At 39.6% G+C, this 25667-nt stretch overlaps 1 protein-coding gene across 9 annotated transcripts in view; it reads right to left on the bottom strand.

Moving 5' to 3' along the window:
* ARHGEF12 (Rho guanine nucleotide exchange factor 12) overlaps window positions 1–25667 on the bottom strand; it is a 146698-nt gene that overhangs the window by 26364 nt on the left and 94667 nt on the right. For 5 of the 9 annotated variants that reach the window (XM_082683680.1, XM_082683684.1, XM_082683686.1 and 2 more), the window contains 14 exons: window positions 22114–22188; window positions 19768–19860; window positions 17825–17935; window positions 17431–17529; window positions 11395–11437; window positions 10981–11086; window positions 10409–10546; window positions 9881–9913; window positions 9435–9549; window positions 8446–8551; window positions 6866–7081; window positions 1612–1744; window positions 1091–1126; window positions 599–753 (listed from right to left, as the gene is read on the bottom strand). In XM_082683680.1, coding sequence (XP_082539806.1) covers window positions 599–753; window positions 1091–1126; window positions 1612–1744; window positions 6866–7081; window positions 8446–8551; window positions 9435–9549; window positions 9881–9913; window positions 10409–10546; window positions 10981–11086; window positions 11395–11437; window positions 17431–17529; window positions 17825–17935; window positions 19768–19860; window positions 22114–22188 — 1459 coding nt within the window. The remainder of the gene's footprint in view (window positions 1–598; window positions 754–1090; window positions 1127–1611; window positions 1745–6865; window positions 7082–8445; window positions 8552–9434; window positions 9550–9880; window positions 9914–10408; window positions 10547–10980; window positions 11087–11394; window positions 11438–17430; window positions 17530–17824; window positions 17936–19767; window positions 19861–22113; window positions 22189–25667) is intronic. The other 4 variants (XM_082683681.1, XM_082683685.1, XM_082683687.1 and 1 more) reach the window with 1 other exon arrangement.

Below are 25667 nucleotides of genomic sequence, written 5' to 3'. Positions count from 1 at the left end.
AGGTGGGGCTTGATCCCAGGACCCTGGGATCATGACCTGGGCCAAAGGCAGATGCCTACCGACTGAGCTTCCCAGGCGCCCCAGGAAGAGTATTTATTTAAATAGCATCCTGAAGACAGCGTTCATGTCACCCACATCTCTGTCACATATACGCTAGGGTAAAATAACACTGCAGTAGGATAAAGGGACACCTGAATCCCAGTTTTCTCCCTATCACTTATCAGCTAGCTGTATGCTCTTGATTAATTCAATCAATGACCCTGAGCCTGAGCTTCCTCATTTATAATCTGTGCATGAAAATAACTTAGCATGAAAGTAAAGCGACAGACCAAGGTTGTCTTAATGACTGGTCAGGATCCATAACGGTATGAATCTTAAATATCCTGAGAGCTAAACACCTTTTCCTCTTAAATCATTATTAAGAATCACAGAATCATTTGCATATTTTGAGTTGGAAAGCTCAAGGATCATCTATCTAGTTTAATTTCTCTTTGTATAGAACAAGAGGCTTGCAGAAATTTTGAAGCAAACTGCAAAGCTCAGGGGCTTGTTTTAGTCTAATAAAACTCAACTGTATGTGAACAATAATTAAACTCACCATTAATTACTTCCTGTCTTTTGATCTCAGAAGGCTTTAGTCCCAGTAACACTTCTCGACTAACAAGCTGTTGCCAATTCGGTGGATCTGTCTCTAAGTCATTTTCAAACTGTTCATCCTCACTTTGACTTTCTCCAAAAGCTATGCTGTCAAACCTGATGGAAAAAAAAAACACGATGAATTCTATTTGAGGACATCAGATAGACAATGGGAAATAGCACAGGTTTTTATATTAAAGTACATAAGTCATATTTCTGAAGTAGTACTTAGCATAGGGCCAAAACATCTCCGTCTCCTGCCAAATGACTTACATGTGTCATATATACCTCTATAAATATCCTTTGAATGATTTGTGTTTATTAAGAATTTTCTTTTATATTATCTAACAGATTTGTGTACATGTTCTCTTTTCCTTTAAAACTAGGATGTTTCAGAACAAAGATATATTTTTTAAAATATGCCTTTAATGAAAGCTACTTTAGGATTACTCACTTTCGAAAGGGCTTTGGTGTCCCATGTTCAGTCACCCTAAAACAATGGAGAACAAAAGAATTAACACGAAAAGAAAATGGTAATCAAGAAATTTATGCCAACGGTCCCGAACACAAAAGAAGACAAACAGATATCCAGCATCACTCCTCATCGGGGAAATGCAAATCAAAAGCACAATGAGATATCACCTTGTCAGAAAGGCTAGTATCAAAAAGACAAGAAATAACAAATGTCAGTCAGAATGTGGAGAAAAAGGAGCCTGTGGGCACTGTTGGAGGGAATGTAAACTGGTAAAGCCACTGTGGGAAACAGTACAGAGGCTCTTCAAAAAATTAAAAATAGAAATACTATACAATCTAGTAAGTCCACTACTGGATATTTACCCAGAGAAAACTAAAACACTAATTTCAAAAGATATATGCACCCCCAAATTTATTACAGCATGGTTTACAATAGCCAAGATATGGAAGGAACTTCAGTGTTCTTAACCTCCCCTGCCCCCAAAGATACCACTGAATTACCTTTCTACTTCCCACTCCTCCTCCTGCACTTGGTCTAGGGGAGGAGGTGGAAAATCAAAGACAGTATTGGGAGTCCGAGGGGTACTGTCCACACAGTCTCCAGACGCTGCTGTTTCTCCAGCTTGTTTTGATCCTGAGAAGATAAAATTTGGACACTCTGATGGTGTTAATGAAGATAATGATTCCCCCCAAAAAATTCCCCAAAGAGAACTTCAGCCTATCCACAGACACATTCTTATTTAAACAACTGCATGTTAGCCACAACCAAAATTTCATTATACAACATTCTAAAATGCCCTAAAAAAACCACCATGAATATAATTTTTAAGCAACTTTAAAAAAATCAACACACTGGAGTGCCTGGGTGGCTCAGTCGGTTAAGCCTGAGACTTGGTTTCGGTTCAGGACATGATCTCAGGGTCGTAAGGCTGAGCCCCGCGTGGAGTGCTACACTGGGCATGGAGTTAGCTTGAGAGTCCCTCCCTCTCCCCCGACTCTTCCCCCTATGCGCATGCACATGCACATGCACTCACTCTCTCTCAAATAAATAAATAAATAAATAAATAAATAAATAAAATCTTTAAATAAATCTTTTTATTTATAAATAAATAAAATCTTTTCCTCATATGATGAGGAAAAACATTTCTATTCCCTGTGCCAACCTTCTTTATCTAAATTTTGCTTATTATGGTGGTCTAATTCAAAATAATAACCTCATATTTCTTTTTCTTAATTTACTATCTCTAGGTAATATCTATTTCTTCCTCCTCTGAGGATTCTGTCCACTTATACTTCCCACCTTCACTTTCCTCCATTTCTTCCCAGTGTTTAATGATATTATTATTCCCAGTTGGATTAATGCTTACTACCTAAGTTTAAATGACAGAGTTTTATCTATACTTGCTCCATAAAGGAGTTAACTCTCTTCTACATCAAATTAGGTATTTAATATCCATATCCTTCCATTTATTTTTTTATTTTTTTTTAAAGATTTTATTTATTTATTTGACAGAGAGAAATTACAAGTACACTGAGAGGCAGGCAGAGAGAGAGAGAAGGAAGCAGGCTCCCTGCTGAGCAGAGAGCCCGATGCGGGACTCGATCCCAGGACCCTGAGACCATGACCCGAGCCGAAGGCAGCGGCTTAACCCACTGAGCCACCCAGGTGCCCCCATATCCTTCCATTTAATTGTATTTCTTTCCATCTACCTTTCAGTTCTTTCCACCACTTTTTACTTGTGTCATTAGGAGGACTTTTTACATTTCTATGATCTGTGGCCACAACTAAATATTCTGTGCCTTGCCTATGTGGTTGATTCTGAAAGTCTAAAAACCCAGAGTGCTTGCATGACTACTGCCAGTCTACATATGGTCATACACAAAATACAACACAGAATTTATTACACATACATATTATTCCTGCCAGGTCAGGAGGTATGTTAGTTAGGATTATGTTTCCTTTTCTGCTGGTCCAATGATGCAACTCTTGGGTCACTTGAAATAGAAAGTTCATTCTATCAAGGTCAAATACGCCATCAGTTATTTCAAGATTATGCCACTTTTTATTCTGTTTTACATTTCTTCCTTTCCTCACATCCCCCGTCCTCCCTTCCCTCCTTCCTTCCTTGTATGGTGGCCAAAGCTGAGTAATCTCCAAAGGTATATTTTGTTTCACATTTAAATCATGACTTAGCTTTCTTGAACAACTTTGTTTTTCCTTAGCATTTTCAAATTATTTTATTGCTGTCAAAGCACTATCATTTTATCAAGTCTCAGATTTCTGCATTTGGTGCATCATACTACAAAACTGCTTTAAAATCCCTTTTTCTTATTCCCTAGTCCTTGTGTTCCTATTTGGAGTAGTTGCTCCCTTGGACCTAACTATTGTCCAAGACCTGCCTGCCCTTCACCACTTTCCTGGGATGTTTCCACTATTTCCTGAACCCCGTAACATCTTCTTCCTTCATTTCTCTCTCATTTTGCTGGAGTGTGTGTCTTCAAATCATGTTCAAGGAAATGGTGCATTTCAGTTAACATTTGAATCCTGGCATATCTGAAAATGTCTTTGTATCTTCCTTCATTTATGATGGGTAATTTGGATGGACACAGAATTCTAAGTTCAATAATTTCCTCCCAGTAAGTTGCAGGGCCTGGCTTCCTTGTATTCTAGCCCCTGGTGTGAGAATGAGAAATAAGATGCGGCATAATTCCCATTTTTCTTCCCTTTAAAGCTTTCAGGGCTCTCTATCTCTGGTGCATCGAAATTTCCAGAGATAGTCTAGGTATGGCTCTTGTTCTTATTACCGTTGTTATTATTCATCATAGGTGGTTCCCAGTCAACCTTTTCTGTCTGAATACAAGTCTTCCCTTTAAGATGGTTTCTTCTATAATTTCTCCTACTGCCTCTCCTCCATGTCCTCTGCTGATCTTTCATCAAAGAGACAGACATTGGACCTTTCAAGTGGCTCGCTACACAACTCTTTTCTCTCCTATTTCTATCTCTCAACATTTCTGACATACGTTCTCAAATATCTCCTTGACTTTATTTTTAGGGGCTTTTTTTTTTTTTTTTTAAACTCTTGGCAGCTGTGGTGGTTTGAAAATATGTGCACAAATTCTTTGCTACTCCTCCCTCCCTTCAGGGGCAGAGCCCAATTCCTCCCTGCGTGAGCGTGAGCTAGATTTAGGGGCTGCTTCTAACTTGCTGAAGTGAAAATGTGCGCCCACAGACACGAAGTCATTGAAGGTATGGGGGCTCCTTTCTTGCTCTCTCTTTTGGATGACTTTGGGGTAAGTCGGCTACCATGGCATCATGGAATATTCAAGCAGTTCTACAGAGAAGCCCATATGGTGAGGAGTCAAGGCCTCCAGGAGGGAGCCAAGCCTCTCTACCACCAGCCACCTACGTGAGCACAGAAGCACGTCTCTGGCCCCAGCTGAGTTTTTGGATGACTGACTGACATCTTGACTGCAATCACAGGACAGACAGAACTGCCCAGCCAAGATGCTCTCATGTTCCTCAGCCACCAAAAATGTGAACTATTAAGTGTTTTTTGGGTTAAGTTACAAAGTTTTGAGGTAGTTTATCAGAAATCAGTTAATAACAAATACAGTAGTTACTGTATTGTATTGTAGTAACAGTTATATTAAGACATTTATTTTTGGTCTCTGAATACTTTTTTTCATAGCATTATTATTCTTGTTTCACAGATATAATAATTTTTAAAATTTCCCCAAGTATACTGTCTAATATAGAGGTTACTTTTTTTAAGTTCTTGTCTTTTACCCAAATTATTGTTTTCTGCTAGGGTCAGTTTTCCTGTTTATTTTGTATTCTCTTTTTTATGTCATTAATAAGCTTGGCATTATGTATTATCTTAGGTATTGATTCTAACAAGCAAATTTTGCCTTGAGTGAGTCATACCATTCCTATCTGAGAATGCAAGACTGGGAAGCTGCTGGGGCTTTCCTTTGCAGCTATATGAAGTTCGTCCATTTCAGCTGGGAGCTCTCTGAGCAGGGTAAGACCCTGGCATGTTTAGTGTCAGGCTTTAGGCCCCTTATGTTAGAACTCCAGGGCACTGTATCATGGAGGACTTACCTTTTCTACACAACTCATTCAACTCCCTAGAAGAGAGCACATGCATTTTCTTTGGTACATAAATGATGGATGGCTCATATTCTACCATACACGGATCAGGAACTTCTGACATCATTGTTTTGATTACAGACCTTCAATTAATTCATTATTTCCAGCTTTACTTCTTACTCATGCATTCTATAAGACATGCCAACTCGGAGCCCAAAGTCTCTCCGGGATTCTAATGGGCAGACTGGCTCCCACCTGGGACTCCCTGAACAGAATTATGGACTCTGGCTTCCTCTATGTTGTCTTATCCTTCCAACTGCCCACTTCTAATCTCCCCCAAATTTGTTGAAATCTCTTGCTTGGTAACACCTTCCCTTCTTCTACTTCCTTTCTCTTCGTGTTTTTTATTTAGTTGCTATTGGTTACCTATCTGCCTTGTTTTCATTTCAGTGAGAGCTGGGAGCCATGAATTCAAGCATGTACTCAACCCAACATCTTCAGAATTCCATATAAGACAAAACCTCCAGATTTTCCTATAAATGTCACCCCTCCTTCTTTGTTTTAAATCCATGCCCCCCCTTTCACCGCCCATTCTGCTACAGCACTCTCAAACAGAGGCAGATGTTTCCAACATACAGTGTGTACTTCAGGGTGGAGATGAGACAGATACCCTTGCTCCTCTATACTCCTTTTAGACCATTATCTTGCTTTCTTATAAAAATGCCTTGGCGCACTGAGGCTCTCGCTTCGAGGTATTATCATATGCTCTCCCTCCTCAGGACAATCATCCAGCAATACTGAACCTTTGGCTGCTGGCTCATGGTCTTCCTGTCCCTGCTAGTATCACATGAGGTGACCTCAAAACTCGGGGACGTTACGGTATTTCAAACTCCTGGTTTCTTGGTTCCCTACTTCCTTCATCTCTAATAACTTCACCTAGGCCTCTTCAGTGACCACTCCCACAGCTTTATCCTTGACCTTGTCATACCATAAATTGAAGTGCTTCCAAAATCACTAACATAGATAGGCCTTCACGTCTCCAAATAAAATCACTGATTCGCCCAGTTCACTTGCTTAAGAAACTCATTAAGACAAGTACAAAGAAATATGGTAATATGCTCTTTTCCCAATGACCTATAATTACTTCACATCTTTCTCTACTCTTACAAGTCCCCTTGCCCTCCTCACTAAGCCTTCTCTCTCTGCTAATAACCTTGACCTTCACATATACTCTGCCTTTCATCTCCACTCTCCTTCTCAAAACTTTGTCCTACTAGTTATATACAGTCTGTCACCTACATCTTCAATCTCTTTCTCTCTCCCATTACTAAGTCTGGCACAATTTCAATTTTTATGTATGTGACTATCCCCCCATGAGACTAAGCGGCACAGAGCTAGAATCTCTGTGTAACTACTGTGTGCTAACATCTGATACAAAATTAATGCCTGACAGAGAGCCCAGTCAGTATTTCTGAATTGACGAAAACTCAAAATTATCATTCAGCATGGATTTATCACTGGCTGTAGAACATTAAAATGTGAAATTAAATTAAATCAAATTGGCATTCTTAATTAAAATAATGTGCCACTCTGTTTCTCACTTAGAGTGATTATTGTAAAATCTCAATACCTAGCTAGTTAAGTCGCACTACAGCACTAGCTTACCTGTATCGTTCTCTTTCCCTCCTCCTTCCTGGGCAAGGGTGGCCCCTGCTGCCACAGAGGACATGGAATTGGCTGGCAGGTATCCGACATCTGTTCCTTCACCTGCTAACCCACTCTGGCGCAACTTAGCAGGGTCCGGAGGCTCAGGACTCACAGAAGAGGGTGTGGATAAGTGCTTTGGGTGCCGCTGTTTCTGCAGCTCCATGGCTCTGCCAACTGAAGAGAAAGCAAGAGTTAACAACTTGTGTTTCAAAAAAGCTTAAAAAAAAAAAAAGATGATGTAAAGGATCTAAAAATAAGGTCTGGAACATGGCAGGCCCCGGAAAATATGGATTATCGCAGAGTGAGGGATAGATAGCAAGAAATGGCAGAAGAAAGGAAGGAGAGAGAGAGAGAGAGAGAGCACGCAAATGCAAGGAAGAAAGAGAAGAAAGGGAAGAGGAAGGAAGAAAGAGGGAAAGAAAGAGCGGAAGGCAAGGGAAGGTAAAGGAGAGCTGAAGAGAAGGGAGAAGGTGGAAGATGAGGGGGAAAGACAGGAGGGAGAAAAGGAGATGAGAGCAATGGTGGGGGCAGGAATGCTGAGACAGAGGCACACTGAACTGCATTCACTTGTGAGAGTGAGGATGAAGCCTGTTAGCTCTGTGAGCTCATGGCAAGGCCTCCACTCCCCTCCTCAACATCAGCACAACGTGCCTCAGAGACTACGGAGATTGGTTGCAGCCGGCTCAATAACCCTGTTCACCTGTTCACATCAGGAACCCAAGAGGCGAAAACACACACGTCATCATCGCCCACATCACCGCACACTCTCACGCAGCTCTGGAAATCCCTAATCCTAAAATTCTTCCTTCCCTCATTCCTAAATCCTTCTTCTACATCTCTTGAAACTCATGGTCAGCATATGCGAGGTATTCCATTCTCCTCAACCTCCTAAGAATTGCCTTCCTCTTCTCAGTGTTTCTCAACAAGGGGTACTACTGGTATCTGATGAATTCCTCATGGTGCGTAACGACCACTGTCACTGTACCACAATACCACCCCCACTCCGACCTAGCCAATATTTTCAGACATGGTGCTGCCCAGTTGAAGACCACTACGTGACCTGATTTCCCTCCCTGAGGTACCACCCTCCCCATTTCTCCCCAGATCAGTGGGCTGATCTCTCTCCATTAGGCCTGAGTGGAGGGAGGTTAGGAAATAAAGCACAGCGGAGAGGTGGAGAAACTGCAGAAGTGTGGAGAGGGAGTAACATGTATACAGGAAGACGAAACCAAGAATGGTGCAGAAGTACGTGCATGATTTTTTTTTTTAATTTAACAAACAGCAGCTGAATACAAACAAAATCAGAATAGGTAAGTAAATTATGTTATGGACGACTGCTAGGATGCTGCCACGAAAGATGGTTAAGATACCCACATCTCCCACATGAGGAGACAACCTCGAATGCAAACAAGGGACATCGGGAGCTCAGTGGGAACACTTCAAGAGCACCTTTCTCCAGCAATTCATCTAGCTAACTGAGCCTCTGAAGGGAAGACGGTGAGCGGTGGTGAGAACATCGCTCTTCTGACTTAACATACTTGCACTGTTGTCATGACGGCTTGGTCTCCTTGGGGGTCCCAGGATGCTGGGGAATCCTCTGCGCTTCCCTTTTTCTTCGCCTTCTCGATCTTTCTTCATACTCTGCTAGAGTTGAGGGTTAAGAGATACATAACAGAGTAGATTCCTTTGTGGCTTTCAAACACACAAACACAATTCTATGGGCAGCTGGAAGCAGTGGTTAAACAGGAGTGAAGGACACTCACACACGGCGCACGGCAGAGGTCGGCATGGGGTACCAGGCACACACCAAACTCGGGATATCTTTTCAACCCCTTTAGAGCTGGGAATTTTGGAAAACCAAGAGGTGCTTTTATAGCACCTCTATCGGGAGCTTGATCCAACCAATTCATCCATCCGTTGAGCAAGTACTTGATAAGCTCTTAATGTGTGAGGGCGCTGTGCTAACAGCTGGGGATACGATGAAGGAGGCCCTCGGCCTCACAGAGCTTCACAGCCTCACAAGAAGTAAACAGACACATCCATAATGACAAACTGTGACAGGTGCCATCCAAGGAAAGATGAAGGCCGTGACAGGGTGGGGATGGTACTCTGTATAAAGTGCCATGTGCACCCCTCACACATCTCACCATTACTTTACATGCTGGGACTTTCTGCTAGACTTCTTAGTTTCCTTTCTTTTTTTTAAACAAGATTTTATTTATTTATTTGATGGGGAGTTGGGGGGGACACAAGCAGGGGGAGCGGGGGGAGGGAGAAGTAGGCTTCCTGCAGAGCAGAGAGCCTGATGTGGGGCTTGATCCCAGTTCTTAGCTGAAGGCAGATGCCTAATGACTGAACCACCCAGGTGCCCCAGTTTCTTGAGTTTCTTGAGAACATAGGCCATATCGTACACCTATCGCAGGCCTAGCGCTAGCCTGCTGAAACAGTAAGGACTAAGTAAGAAGGACAGCACTGTAGCCTGGGTCGAGAAGCATGGAGGCCTGAACACGTAATTATGCAGTCTTACCTTGATTTTTGGAAGGAATCCAATCCGACCCCGCTTGTGCTCCAAATTTCGAGGTTCTTTCACTTTTACCCCCAAATGCTTCATGTACATAAGGATAACATACTGCATTGTTGAACTGGAAGAAAAGGATGAAGTCAAATAAGAATTCTGAGAAGGGAGGGTAGACAAAATAAAGATATCAAATGGCTTCAAAATGGATTCCAATGCTGAAATCTTTAGAATTCATTCATCAAGTAAAAAACTAAGGAGATATCTATTCATTGCATATCGAAAAAGATTTTACTCTAGACACTAGAATATCAGTCAAATAAAACTGAGGCCACCAGAGGGAGACAGTCTGAATTTTGAAGTTATAAGAAAGGTATTCTAATTTTAGACTTAAAAGAGAAAAGATAGGTTTCTTTTTTTCAAAAAATTCTAGGGGGGAAATAGCCCAGCTATATTACCTCTTATCTTCTTCTACAGCCTGAGCAGTCATCCTAAAAATAAAAATATTTCAAAATTAAATACTGACATTTAATGAAAGAATTGCTATTAATTAACTCAGATACCCGAAACAACAACGAAACTGTACCAGGTGCTTTGGGCCACCCTCAATCTCTATCACTGGGCATAAAACAGCAAAAGAACTCAAACCCCTCAAGGGACCACAGGCTTTTCTCACTCAGGTCATCAACTGTCAATATTCTCTGGCCTGAAACAGTTTCAAAACCTATGAACAGAAACCACTCAAAGTGCTTGACCTGTTTTTGATCTGTTGCAGATTACGGTTACTCCTTTTACCAATACCCAGACGAAGGAACACAAGAACTTTTCTAAACCATCAGCAAAATTAAAAATTTTAACATTAAAACCCCAGTACATAACTCCACACACACAATGCAACACCCCTTCTGAGTTTGCTCACAGTGCGCTCTAAGCATCACGAGCATCTCAGGAGAGAGGACACGTCCACACATACTTCTGGGACTTACAACACTTCTTCGATTTTGGCAACAATCTGCTCCGCACATGCCCGTTCCTTCTCCAAAGTTACCCGGTCCTTCTCCCGCTCCGCGTCAAGTTTAGTCAGTTCGCTTTCAGCCAAGGTCAGCCCCATGCTACGCTTCTGCCTGGAGGGAACAGGACAAACTTCCTGAGGTGGCCTACAGAAGAATGATCTCCTTCTGGAGATGCTTCACCAGAGTTTCCACAGCTATGAGTTTCTAGCAACAGGCAAAATGTCACGGTTTTCTATCCTGGGGCCCCAGTCACCTAGGACACCAGAGAAAAAGACTTCTAGGGCGATCACTCCACAGAACACACACATCCTGAGGGAGCACGCTTGGCCTAGAAGAGCAGTGAGCTCAAATCCTGAAAACCTGTGGAATGGGGACTACAAACTCAGCACCACACCAGCTCTTTGGCTCCAGGTGTTCATTTATGTTTTAATCACAGTGATGAAGACTACATGCTAGGCCAAGGACTTAACGTGTAACCTTTTCCCACCTAAAAAGAAGGTTAATTCAGAATGACCATACCGGCTTATATCACCCACCAAGCTTACCGAAAATCTTCCAAGTGCCTCTGAACTTCTGGGTGGACTCTTTCCTGCATAGTTTGGATATAATGGCGGTGTAGATCCTCGGGTATAAGCTCAGGTCTTCTTTTTTCTGCATAAAGAAAAAGCAAGGAGTTATGTGATTTAAACGTATACTCTGTGCATTACAATTGGCAACATATCAATGCTATTTGGTGCAAACCTGGAGAAGGACAAAGAGAAGGTCTTTACTACATTTTATGTATTTTACCTAATAATGCAGATTTCATATACTATCCTTTAAATGTATTACAAACTCTCTTTCCGTTGTGATTCAGATGCCCTACTGGTCACCACATGACCAATAAAAACTTGAGAGATGAGCTGAGCTACAATTCTACAGAGATGTAATTCTCCAGGATATTGACGCTCCACACTTACCAAGATCTACCGATATTTCATCAGGCACAGAAACTTTCAGGTGCTGAAACAAAAATGCAAACAAAAAGTTAAACACCAATAAGGACTTTCCAAGATGCATGTATAAGTACTTGGATAAAGTGAAGAGATGTGACCTGGATAGCTCTATCTGCTCACATGCAGATATAAGTTCACTTATCCTATCTGAATGTCACAGCTCTAAAAGGTCCCACTGTTTAAACTCGGAAAAACCCCCTTTCCCCAAGGATCATGCTATAAGGGAAATATCTGTAGTCACTGTTAGAACACTCAGTTATACATCATTCAAATCAATAGTTAGGCTAAAACCTAAATTATGTGTATATTGTATGAAAAATGTAGTCACATATAATCATGACTTTTTTTGCTGTATTTGAGACTACTGCCCACATATTGCCAGTAATTTCCTAAGTAAAGTTAAAGAACCCTCACAACATTCACACCCCCATGAGGAGGTACTGGATGTCAATGTTGAGGCTTTGGAGTATTAAATTGCCAATAACCACCTGTAGTTTTTACTGTTGTGCCAACTAAGGTAACTGAGTCATAATTAACTTCTACTTAGCTCAGATTTCCCCCATAATAACTGCAGTTTCTGGTCCCGTTACCACATAGTTGTCTTTTCTCTCTCATCAATCTGGGAAATGTCTCGGGGAAAAAAATTATTTTGCATCTAGAGTAATAATCTTAACCTCTTTGTGCTTACTCTGTATTGTATATCTACTTAAGTCATCTACTTCCAGAACTTAAATAATTCCTGTAAGATCTAAAACATTACATTCGAAAATAAGTCACTGCTGAAAATTAAGATCTCTAACATTTTTCTGAAGAACAGTGAAATAGATGTCAAAGCTTTCTCTTTAACTGAAGTTGCCACACAGTATCTCAAATTAACCATCCTAGAAGTACTGTTAGCACAAATGCAAAAAAGGATTTACATGCTTGTTTCTGTATTTATATGAAATAAATATCACTAGTAGTATAAAAGAATAACTAGCAAATAAATCTATCAGGGTTCTTACACTTTAATGGTCATAAATTTAATAAACAAAATAAAGATCTGACTTAGCTTGGAGCTCTTAAGAAATGTGAAATTAACTCCTGGGGATTTACCTAAAGTAAATGAAAACACTAATTCAAAAAGATATATGCAGCCCATGCTTATCGCAGCATTATTTACAATAGTCAAGATACAGAAGCAACCTAAGTGTCCATTGACAGATGAATGAATAAAGGTGTGGTAGATACACATAATGGAATATTACTCAGCCGTACAAAAACAACATCTAGCTATTCACAACAACATGAATGGACCAAGTGGGTATGCTAAGGAAACTGGTCCAGCCAGAGAAGACAAATACCAAACGATTACACTTTATGTGAAATCTAAAAGCTAAAACCAATGAGCAAACAAACACACAAAAAGAACAGAGCAGACTGTGGCTGCTTTGGGTAAATGGGGTGGAAGACAGGTGAAATAAGTGGTGGGGATTAAGAGGTACAAACGTGCAATTTTAAAATAAATAAGTGGGGTGCCTGGGTGGCTCAGTGGGTTAAGCCTCTGCCTTTGGCTCAGGTCATGATCCCAGGGTCCTGGAATCAAGGTCCCCATCAGGCTCTCTGCTTGACAGGGAGCCTGCTTCCTCCTCTCTCTCTGCCTGCCTCTCTGCCTACTTGTGATCTCTCTCTCTCTGTCAAATAAATAAATATTAAAAAAATAAAATTAAATTAAAAAGTCACAAAGTACAATATCCATTTGTGATAAAAACCCTCCTTAAGGCAGGTCTAGAGGGAACATACCTCAACAAAGGCCATATTTGAAAAATTCACAGCTAACAGCACTAAATGGGGGAAAACTGAGAGCTTTCCCCCTAAGGTCAGGAACAGGACAGGGGAATGTCCACTCACACCACTTCTTCTTCTTCTTCTTTTTTTTTTTTAAGATTTTATTTATTTATTTGATAGAGAGAGAGAGAGAGAGAGCACAAGTAGGCAGAGAGGCAGGCAGAGGGAAAGGGAGAAGCAGGCTCTCCACTGAGCAGGGAGCCCAATGCAGGGCTCGATCCCAGGACTCTGAGATCGTGACCTGAGCCAAGGCAGCCACTTAGCCAACTGAGCCACCCAGGCACCCCCACTCTCACCACTTCTAAACAACATAGTACTGCAGTCCTAGCCACAAAAAGCAGACAACAAAAAGAAATAAGGGCATCCAAACTGGTAAGGAAGAAGTAAAACTTTCGCTATTTGCAGATGAGAAGATATACTATATACAGAAAACCCAAAGATTCCACCAAAAACCGCTGGAGCTGATAAACAAATTCAGTACAGTCGCAGGATACAAAATCAAGGTACTTGTATTGTGTACCTACTTAATGTGTTGCATTTACATATGCTAATAATAAAACAGCAGAAAGAGAAATTATGAAAAGAATCCCATTTACAACTGCACCACAAATAACAAGATACCTAGGAATAAACCTAACCAAAGAGGTGAAAGACTTGTACTCTGAAAACAAATAAAAAACTGAAGATGACAAGAAGAAATGGAAAGACATTCCACGCTCAAAGATTAGAAGAACAAATACTGTTAAAATGTCTATATTACCCAAAGCAAAGTATACATTAAATGCTATCCCAATCAAAATACCAACAGCGTTTTTCACAGACCTAGAACAATTCTTAAATCTGTATGGAATCATAAAAGACCTGAACCTCCAAAGCAATCTTGAAAAAGAAAAGCAAAGCTGCAGGTATCACAATTCCAGACTTCAAGTTATATTTACAAAGATCCTGTGATTAAAACAATATGGTACTGACACAAAAATAGACACACAGATCAACGGAGCAGAACAAAAACTACAAAAATAAATCCACAACTATATGGTCAACCAATCTTTGACAAAGTAGGAAAGAATATCCAATGGGAAAAGGACTCTTCGATAAATGGTACTGGGAAAACTGGATAGCAGCATGCAAAAGAATGAAACTGGACCGGTGTCTTACAGAATACACAAAAATAAATTCAAACCATTTTAAAGATCTAAATGTGAGACCTGAAGCCATAACAATACTATAAGAGAACATAAACAGTAACCTCTTTAACATTGGCTGTAGCAGTCTTTTTCTAGATGGCAAGGGAAACAAAAGCAAAAATAAACTACAGGGACTATATCAAAATAAAAGGCTCTGCATAGCAAAGGAAGTGACAAAACTTAAAGGCAACGTATGGAATGGGAGAAGATATTTGCAAATGACATATCTGATAAAGAGTTAGTATCCAAAATATTAAAGAACTTATAAACTCAACGCCCTAAAACCAAATAATCTAATTTGAAAATGGGCAGAAGACATGAACAGACATTTCTCCAAAGACACACAGATGGCCAACAAACACATGAAAAGATGCTCATCATCACTTACCATCAAGGAAATGCAAATCAAAACCACAATGAGATATGACCTCACACCTGTCAGAATGGCTAAAATCAACAACACAAGAAACAAAAGGTGTTGGCAAGGATGTAGAGAAAAAGGAACCTTCTTGCACTGTTGGTGGGAATGCAAACCGGGGCAGCCACTCTGGAGAACAGTATGGAGGTTCCTCAGAAAGTTAAAAATAGAGCTACCCTACAATCCAGTGGTCACACTACTGGATATTTACCCAAGGAATACGAGAACACTAATTCAAAGCCATATATGCACCCCTATGTTTATAGCAGCATTATGTACAATAGCCGAGATACGGAAGCAGCCCAAGTGTCCATCGATTGATGAATGGATAAAGATGGTACATATATAGACAATGGAAATTATTCAGCCATAAAAAAGAATGAAGTCTTGCCATCTGCAGTGACATGAATGGAGTCAGAAAGTATGATGCTAAGTCAGTCAGTCAGAGAAAGACAAATACCGTATGATTTCACTCATAAAACAAATGAGCAAAGGGAAAAAGGAGAGAGGGACAAACCAAGAAACAGACTCTTAATTATAGAGAACAAACTGAGGGTTACCAGAGGGAGGGAGGTGGGGTTGAGTGAAATAGGAGATGGGGGTTAAGGAGGGCACTTGTGAGGAGCACTGGATGATGCATGGAATTGCTAAATCACTAACACTGTACACTTGAAACTAACATAATGCTGTATATTAATGAACTGGAATTAAAATAAAAGCTTATAAGAAAAATAAGTCATGGGGATGAGAAGTGTAGCACAGGAAATAGTCCACAACACTGTAATAACTTTGTATAGTGACAAATGATAACTATACTTTTCGTGGTAAGCATCATATATGTAATCGTTGAATTACTATGTTGTACACCTGAAACTAATAAAATACTGAATGTCAATGGTACTTCAATTAAAAAAAAAGGAATATAAAAGTCAAACATATTTCAATATATGGTCCTTTTTCCATGAAGTAAATTATCTTTTTTTTTTTTTTAAAGATTTTATTTATTTATTTGACAGACAGAGATCACAAGTAGGCAGAAAAGCAGGCAGAGAGAGAGGGGGAAGCAGGCTCCACACTGAGCAGAAAGCCCGATGCGGGGCTCGATCCCAGGACCCTGGGATCATGACCCAAGCTGAAGGCAGAGGCTTAACCCACTGAGCCACCCAGGCGCCCCCATGAAGTAAATTATCTTAAGTATAATGTGTAATAGTTTAAATAATGGCAGTATAATCAGAACCCTAATGAATTCACTTAATAAACATCTGAGTGATCAGTCTGTACCAGATCTATTCCATGTTGGAGAAACAGCAATGAACAAACAGAACAAAAATATCTGCCCTCAGGGGAGCTTTATATTCAGGGCCGAAGAGCAGGGACAGAGGCAAAATAAATACAGAAATAAAAGTTCTATGGACAAAAATAACACAGTAAAGGTGATGGAAAGAGAAGGGGTAAAACTTCACAGCGGCTAGCCAGGGCCGACCTCCCTGAGAAGGTGAGTGTATTCCACCTTGGGGAGGAATGGAGGCAACTTCGTAAAGGAAATCAATGAAAATGGGGCAAGAGCTGGAGGGAGGAGTGGAGCCAGACTGTTTCTGTGTTTGTCTGTTTTAGGTAAACTCACGATGTTTGCATGCTAATGTGAGCGATTCTGCAAAAAAACAAAAAATTGCCGATGCTTGAGGGAAGGATGACAAATGCTTGGATCCTGTAGCTGAGCAAGCAGAAGGAAATACAACCCAGGTGAAGGGCGGGGGAGAGCAGGCCTTGGAGAAAAGAAGGCAAGCTCTCCCCGGCCTCAGGAGAAAGGCCAGAGCGCAGAGGGTGATGAGGCCAGGGGGTATATGTGGTAGAAGTTCTTCTACAGAAACTTCAAATTTCTCATAGAAACTGCAAGGTCCTCTGCTGAGAAGCGACAGGAGAGGAAGCGATGAGGTTCCAGGAGAGGGAAGGTGGGTCATCAGAGAGAAGTGAAGCCGCGGTAGGCCCAGGGAGCATTAAGGGTTGTGACTTACCCTACAGCAAAGCTAAGAATAATGACACTCAGTAGTTTAAAAACCTTATAAAGATTTCTCCTGGTAAAATAAAAAACTATTACCAATTATGTAAGATCTTTTCTACCACTTTTTAGTTAAACTTGTGCCTCAAACTTCAAAGAGGTCAACCGGAGTTCATTATGCAAGTATTAGCCTTTGGATCCTAACACATTTGTATGCATATCATTTGTGTTCTCTTTTGCACTCTCTTCATTATGCACATGTATAAACTCCTACATATATATATATATATATATATATATATATATATATATATATATATACACACACACATATATATACACACACATATACATACATAACCCCTAACACCTACTGTGAGAAACCGTAGTCTGCAACTCATTTAGAAATGATGAAAGTAGCGGTCAAGAGTAATCAGTAACTAAGATACAGTACAAACATCAGAAAGTCCAAAACAGTAAAGTCCAAAACCAGGGGAAGGAAGACTGGAAGTAGGAGTTCAATAACTCAATGCACCACAGCAAAGACTGTGTATTAATTGGTAACTTACTGCGGATCGATCCAGGAAGAACTGATGAAACTCAAGGAAGACACGACGAGTCTCCTTGGAATTGGTCTGCTTATATAGGTCTGAATAGAGATAACAGAGCTGTAGTATAGGAAGAAATGGAAAAGAGAGAAAAAGGGAGAAATCATGAAAAATGTCACCTGCTAGATCTTCAAGTAGGAAAGTTTCCAACAAGTAGGCCACTATAAGGAATGTCATCATTACCATGTTTTTTAAAAATATAGTAAGTTTTAAAAAAAATAAAATTAATTGCATTTTATCTATCTTACGTATCTATCCTGATATGTTTAGAAACTCATCTTGCAAAAGTGAGAGGTTTTATGGTGTGAGAATCAGTGTAAGAACTCTGAACCGGCTAAACATTGGAAAACGTTACCAGTGTAGCGGGGTCAAACTGTGAGACCACGTGGTGTAAGAAAACAGCCAGGTGAGCAGGGCGAGATTTCAGCAGTTCGATGCTCTGGAAACAGCTGCACTGCCCATTGATCTAGAAGAGGAAGTAAGCATACATCAAGAACTCTACCACACAGGTGCAAAATGTAAGGTTAAGCTCAGTTAAACACAACTACCCAAACTGACCTACCCTAAAAAACAAGATTTTAAAAATTCCACAGGAACGTATTAGCACACAGCCTTATGGAATCTCTTCCCCTGAAAATTAATAACCTCTTAGAAATAGGTTGGAAGAGAGACTATCTTAGGAGAACGCAAGTTTAGAAGACGATGATGGAGAAGCTCAGATGTCTATATATCAGGATGCAAACACCAGCATCAACGACACTTCTAAAAAAGAAACGGGAGGTTTTCTGCCTATTAATGAAATAAACATCTTCCTTTTCTTTTGAGCTAATGCAGAAATGGTATGACATGGAGGTGTATTATTTAAAGAAAGACGACTCTGAGAAGCACTGTATGCTCCCTAATGACAGCAAGTACAGAAAACTACTAGTTAAACCTAAAGTAACCTTGAATGACAATTTCCACTTAAGTTCTCACATCTCTAAATAAATTAGAGAAGAAAGTTAATCTAAACAAATGATACCAATTCTTCACAATCTCTTTCAGAAAATACAAGAAGAGGGAATACTTCTCAGGTCATTTTAAGAGGCTGGCATTAGAGGCACCTGGGTGGTTCAGCTGGTTAAGTGTCTGACTCTCGATTTCAGCTCAAGTCATGATTTCAGGGTAGTGGGACTGAACCCAGCACCAGGCCCTGTGCTGGGGACAGGGGGGTTGGGGGTGGGGTTCTTCTTGGGATGCTCTCTCTCCCCCTTCCTGTGTCCCTCTCACCAACTCTCGCTATTTTTCTAAATAAATGAAATCCCCCCCAAAAGAGAACGGGGGGCCAGCATTACCCAAATATCAAAACCAAAGACAGTGTAAAAAAAGAAAACGACAAACCAATATCCCCCATTAAAACCAATATAAAAATCATCAGCAAAATAATAGCAAGTTGAATCCAACAACACATACAAAGGAAGATACATTACGACCAACTGTGGTTTATCTCAGGGATGCAAAGCTGGTTCCACATGCTAATATCAATCAACGTAATTTACCATGTTAAGAAAATAAATTTAAAAAAAAAGAGCCACATGATCATCTCAATCATTCAACAAAGTTCAACATCCATTCATGATGGAAACTCTCAACCAGAAATAGAAAAGTAAATTTCTATAACCTAATAAAAAGCACCTACAAAATACCTATCACTAACATCTCACTTAATGATAAAAAATGAAGTATCTTTCTCTCCAAGGTCAGAAATTGGACAAGAATGTCCTGCCTCACCACTCCAATTCAATTTCACAGTGGAAGTCCTAACCAGTGCAATCAAGGTAAGCACAAGAAATAAAAGATAAACAAACTGGAAACAAACAAAGTAAACAAGGAAATAAATCTATGTAGAAAATCCCAAAAAGTTATTTTAAAAAGCCCCAGAAATAGTAAGTGACTTCATTATTTATTAGGAAGACTAGGGGTTACAAGTACAAGAATCAAGCCACTCATACTGCTGTGCGCCATCAATAAACAACTGGAATTTTAAACCAAAAGAATATACATTTACAATTATACTCCCTCTCCTAAAATGCAGTACTTAAGTGTAAGTCAATCACTCCTTATCACCTTTAAAAGTGAAGTCATTTCTACTGATCAAAGTTAAAATAAACAATCCAAGCAATAAAACAATCTTAGTTCTAAGACATGGCCTTAAATCTTTAAAAACAGAATTTCATTCTCCAAAAAGCATTCATTTTCACAACAAATCAAACACGTTGAAGAATTAACAATCTGTGTTTTAGAATAAAGTGTCATCACCTGTTCATGTTCAGTGCCGAAATCATCATCCTCTGCTCCAATAATATGAGGCGCTACACGGGGAGAGGGACTCCCGATGAGTGACTGAGTATCCTGGTAACATTTAGAGAAAAAGAACAGAAAAATTATCTGTTGGTCAAATCAGAGAAAGAATGAAGCCAAATCATCAAAAGGAAATGGTTCACTAAAATGGATTCCTTTTTATTTATTTTCTTTAAGTGCTTTATTTTCAAAGAAGTGGTTCTCAGATTTTCAAGGCAATGAATCACTTTAGCAAAGAAAACCACAACAGTATTGACTGTTCCTTGGAGAGGGGAAAAAAAACAACATTTCCTCTGGAAATAATTAACACCTTTTGCTCACTACACTCCTGGATGGATATCTCATTCTAATCACTCTGTGTGTACTCCATTCATTTCATATAAACCTTGTCACAGGCAGAAAGTTGCTTTACATAAATAATTACAATTCTAAAGAGACAGAGTAAGAAAAGTGAATGAAGACCACAGGACAAACGAAAAATGAGAGTAAAAATGGTAAGACGAAGTGAGGAGAGAGGTTAATACAAAGACTTCTAGTAACATCGCATAATTGAAAGCTGTCCCTGAACCCTGTTTTTTCCTCTTCAACTCATTTTCGTAAGTGCATAATGCAGGGTTTCTCAACTCTGGCACTGCTGACATTTTGGGCTGGATCATTCTCTGTTGTGGGGGCTGTCCTGTGCATTGTACAATGTTGAGCAGCATCTTGGGTCTCTACCCACCCACTCCGTGCCAGTGGCAGCCTCCCAGTCATGACAATAAAAAATGTTTCCATACACTGCCAAATGCTCCCTGAGGGACAAAATCACTCCTGGTTGAAAATCGCTGGCGTAATGCAACACAATTTCCAAGTAATCACACAAAATTAAAATCATTTTGTAGAGAAACAAAGAACCAAAATTGCAAACATAAATTGTAGGCTGGCAGATCTCCCTCCCATGCAACAGCTCATCCACTTGTCAGCTCATTTACGAAGTTGGAGTTAGCCTGAAAATGCTGGTGTGAGGGCATTAATGCATATAACAGAAAAAAATACGGGATGGCTAAAGATCACAAATATTAAAATCAAAGGCCATGCAGTAAGAAGAGAAATACAAATTTGGGAAGATCTAGGGAAAGAGTGTGCTCAGCTCAAAGCTGACAATGGCTGATGCAAGATGTCGGGCTGAGCAAGGAGAACGGGGCTCTCCTGATTCGGAGGTCATCTGGAGAGAGCTTTTAGCTGAAGCTATGCACACCGATCCAGTTATAAACAAAATACTCCGTAGCTGTGGTCTCCCCTCCTGAAGTGTAGTGCAGTCTCTGTATCTGCATCTTCTAAACTTGCTTCTGCTTTTTTTACTACTTGTTTTTTGAACCCCAGGCTTTAGTCTTTTTTTTTTTTTTTAAGAAAATGGTAAAACAAGATAAATGTGTTTAGAGTGGTTTCAGACAACTTTTGATTTATAGCTGTTCCGATGTATCTGATTTTTCAATAGTCCTTATGTAGCAAATAACGGATGGGTCACGATATGCTGTTAAATCTCTTACTATAAAACCTGATACAAATCTAAGTAAAAAACAAAATCAGAATGCTAAAAAGTATTTACTTAAGAATATGCAAAATCCAACAATTTCAGTTCTGAATAAATACCCGAAAGAACTAAAAGAACCTAAACAGATACTTGTACGCCCATGGTCATAGCGGCACTATTCACAAGAGCCAAAAGGTGGAGACAACCCAAGTGTCCACCGACAGATGAGTGGATAAGCAAAACATGGTCTATACATACAGTGGATAATTATCAGCCTTAAAAAAGAAGGAAATTCTGGTACAAGTTATGACATGGGTGAACCTTGAGGACATGATGCTAAATGAAATGAGCCAGTCACAAAAGGATAAACACATATATGATGCTTCTCATATGTGGTCCTCAAAAGTAGTCAAATTTACAATAAATGGTGGTGGCCCAGTCCTGAAGATAGTGGGGAGGCAGTGCTGAATGGCTACTGAGTTTGAGTTGGAGTAGAGAAGAAAGCTCTGGAGAAAGATATGGCAACGCTGCGCAACAGTGAAAATATAACTTAATGACAAAACCTGTATAGTCAAAAATTACAAAAAGGTAAATTTTATGTGTATTTTACTATAATAAATAAAATAACATTAAAGCCAATCAAATACCATGGAGTAGCTCTCTCCATTTACCAACTCTTTATTAATAAATTTAAGCTTTTCTCTCCCAACCCACAAATATCAGGTGTGTCTGTCACTGAAGTAGAAGGACAGTGGAAGAAAGCACCACCATTTCATGGATTTCATACTCACAGGGTCCTGAATCGCTTCACTCTTCTCTGGGTTTTCCTCTAGACAAATCCTCTCCTTCAGGGAACTCTTGGGACTCTTAAAAAAAAAAAAGAAGACATTCAGTTCATTTCAACAGGCTTACCAAAAAGGGATAAGGAAAAATAGGGTGAAAAAAATAGGGTTCTGAATTTCACATTTGTATTTGAAACCACTAAATATCTTTCTAAATACCTGGCTCTACTATCTGTTCTCCTGACTTTGGCAAGACACATACTCTCTCAGTTGTTTTAATCTCATGTTGATAAATAGCATCACACTAAGAGAATAGTTGTACTTTGTCTCCAGGCCTGTGGGCTAATTTCTACCAAGTAATCCTAACCAGATTTATTATGTACCTCAAACTCATTATGTCAAAGTCAAACTCTGTCTTTATCCAGCTCTTTCAAACCCCTCTGCTCCCAACTCTTCTTCCTTTTTTTTCCTTTTTTTTTTTTTGAAGATTTTATTTATTTATTTGACAGGGAGAGAGGGAGATCACAAGTAGGCAGAGAGGCAGGCAGAGAAGAGGGGGAAGCAGGCTCCCTGCTGAGCAAAGAACCCAATGTGGGGCTCAATCCCAGGACCCTGAGATCATGACCTGAGTCAAAGGCAGATGCTTAACCCACTGAGCCACCCAGGCGCTCCAACCAACTCTTCTTTCTATGCAACTTAAAAGCATTCTTGCCTATTTATATGAATAAAATTAAGCCTCTGCCTATGTTTCTGTGAGTATCATGTGAAAGTGATTTGTGGATTCCTATAAAATTTGTATGGTATGTTTGGGATGTCCTAATATAAACCAGCAACAATATCATGTGCAGAACTTCAATTCTGGATGATAAAGAACACCGCAAAGCAAAGGAGCCATTCTTCAGAGAGCAGCTGAAAATGAGGTACAGGGGATTTCTGTGTGAATGTCAATAGGGAAGGTGCATGCTCTTTATACATATACCAAGACAGCACACGGTAAAGACAATAGTAGCTTTAAATATAAGCCCCACCTGGAGAAATGGAGGACTTTGTGTCTTGGACAAGAGATACAAAAGACAGAGCTAGAATAATCTTGTCACACTGAAAAGTGAGAAAGCTACCAAAGTTACTGGGATGTCACGTTAAAAGAATACTGAAGAGAACCCGAAAGGGCTCCCACTGCCCAAAAGAGGGATAGTTTCAGCAACAATAAAAAGTAATGACTGCAATGGACTACAACAAAATAAGCCAATATGTTAAAGTCTACGAATTCAAATATTATATATATGCACATGTATATACACAATCCCCCTCGCATTAGTGACTGCTAGATTGTGTTAAGGTACTGACTCCTCTGGAAACAGATACATAGAGGGATAAGAATCTAGTATCTATCCTGCATTTCCTGTATAAGCTATATTTTAGGGTAACCTAAAAGCTAGTAAGAGAAAATTCTTTGTAAAATAATTCCACTAGTAAATACATAAGGAACGACAAAATTGTAATATCATCCTTTTGAAACCACTAATTAAATAATGGATGCAGGCATTTTGATCATCAATGACTGGTAAGAACGTTACATAAAAGCTTAATGGAAAAGTTGATTATGTAGGAACCATGCTGACATCATCTGAACACCTTAAACAAATCTACAGTCACAGAAAGACAACCAGACATTCACCTCCTGATGTGATGTAACAGGATGTACACAGTCCCACCCATGAATTGTTCTTGCCAAACAACAGTTCTTAATCTGATCGAGACTCCAGATCTCACTAATAGCTTTCAGGAAATATACAGAGATGAACACATTAAACAACACCATGAAAATACAATTAAAATGTGTTTGTTTTACTGGGCATATTACCCAGTTTCTGTCACAAAAAAATAGCATGGAAAAAAAAAAAAAGAGGAGGTAACAAATTAAAAAAGACTATGAACCAAAGGCTGAAGACCTTGACTAGATCCAGACTCAGATAAACCAACTGCAGAAAGATCATTATGAGACAATTAGGGTAATCAAATTGCATGTTAAGAAATTTGATTTTATGATAATGTTATTATGGCTGTATTTTTGAAAAAGTCTTCTTTTCTCTTAAAGACACAGATTAATAAAATAATACCTCGGATTTACTTGAAAATACTCTGGTATCTGTAGGGTGTGAAGAACGGGGGACTAAGACATAACAAGTTGGAGAGCTTGTCCATGACAAGCTCAGAGGTTGGGTGATCGGGTACATAGCAAGGACTGTTATGCTCGTCTCTATTTTTGAATAGAGATTAATAAAATAATACCTCGGATTTACTTGAAAATACTCTGGTATCTGTAGGGTGTGAAGAACGAGGGACTAAGACATAACAAGTTGGAGAGCTTGTCCATGACAAGCTCAGAGGTTGGGTGATCGGGTACATAGCAGGGACTATTATGCTCATCTCTATTTTTGAATAGAGATTAATAAAATAATACCTCGGATTTACTTGAAAATACTCTGGTATCTGTAGGGTGTGAAGAACGAGGGACTAAGACATAACAAATTGGAGAGCTTGTCCATGACAAGCTCAGAGGTTGGGTGATCGGGTACATAGCAGGGACTGTTATGCTCGTCTCTATTTTTGAATAGGCTTAAAATTTTTCCACAGTAAGTTTTTAAAAACATTAGCCATGAATTCACAAAAATCACAGAGACAGATGGCTCTAGATTGTAGGTGATGATCTGTGGTGAACCTGCTTCTGTTGTGAGAACTGGGTGTGGGGGTGTTCTTCAAAGTCTTCTCTGAGGGGAGCATAGCAGGGAGCTTTACAATAATAATGGTATCACAAACATTACAAGAAGACTGTTTTTTAAAAGTGAGCAGAAGAAACGCATGGAAGAAATGTGGAGATCCACAAGCTAAAAGCAGCACATCTTTAGCTTCAAACAGACGCCTGTAGGACTTAAACTAGTTTGTCATGCAGTCGGTGACTATCCTCGTCAGCACTGTTATCTTCTCTCACCTGGATTTCCACAACATTCGTTTACTATTCACCTGGCTTCATTCTCCACATCTATAAAATAGTGATACTGCTTCTTTAATATTATTGGGAGAATTTAAAAGGCTAACCCTAACCCTAACAGTCCTTGAAATATAAGATAAAATTCTAATTTTTCTTCTGTACCATTTATTGTGAATTCCTAATTGTAGGATCTGCCAGGCTTTGGAGACAAAGTCAAATAAGACTGTCCCTGTCCTCTTAAGAAACTATCTAATGGTAGAGACAAAAACAGAGAAAAGGAGTACTAAATCTAAAAGGAGAATGCAAAAAGGAGCCCTAAAAACAGTACTGTTAGAACAATGTGAAGTCTTTTACAACCTGAACTCAAGCCTTTGTTTCTAAGATAAACTCTAGCCATTTCATCCATAACCCTAATATACCATAACATTTTCACTGCTCTCCCAAAATGTTATGCATTTCTACTCCTCAATACCTTTGTTATATTTAGAGTACTGATAGTTTAGAGCTAGATGTAGACAGATCACATATTATCTGGGTAAGTTAGCAAATTAGTTAACTCCCTTTGGCCATA

This window comes from Mustela nivalis (assembly GCF_964662115.1).
Source record: "Mustela nivalis genome assembly, chromosome: 9".
Taxonomy (NCBI): domain Eukaryota; kingdom Metazoa; phylum Chordata; class Mammalia; order Carnivora; family Mustelidae; genus Mustela; species Mustela nivalis.
Note: the sequence above shows the minus strand (reverse complement) of the source record. Positions and strands in the feature narration are given on the sequence as shown.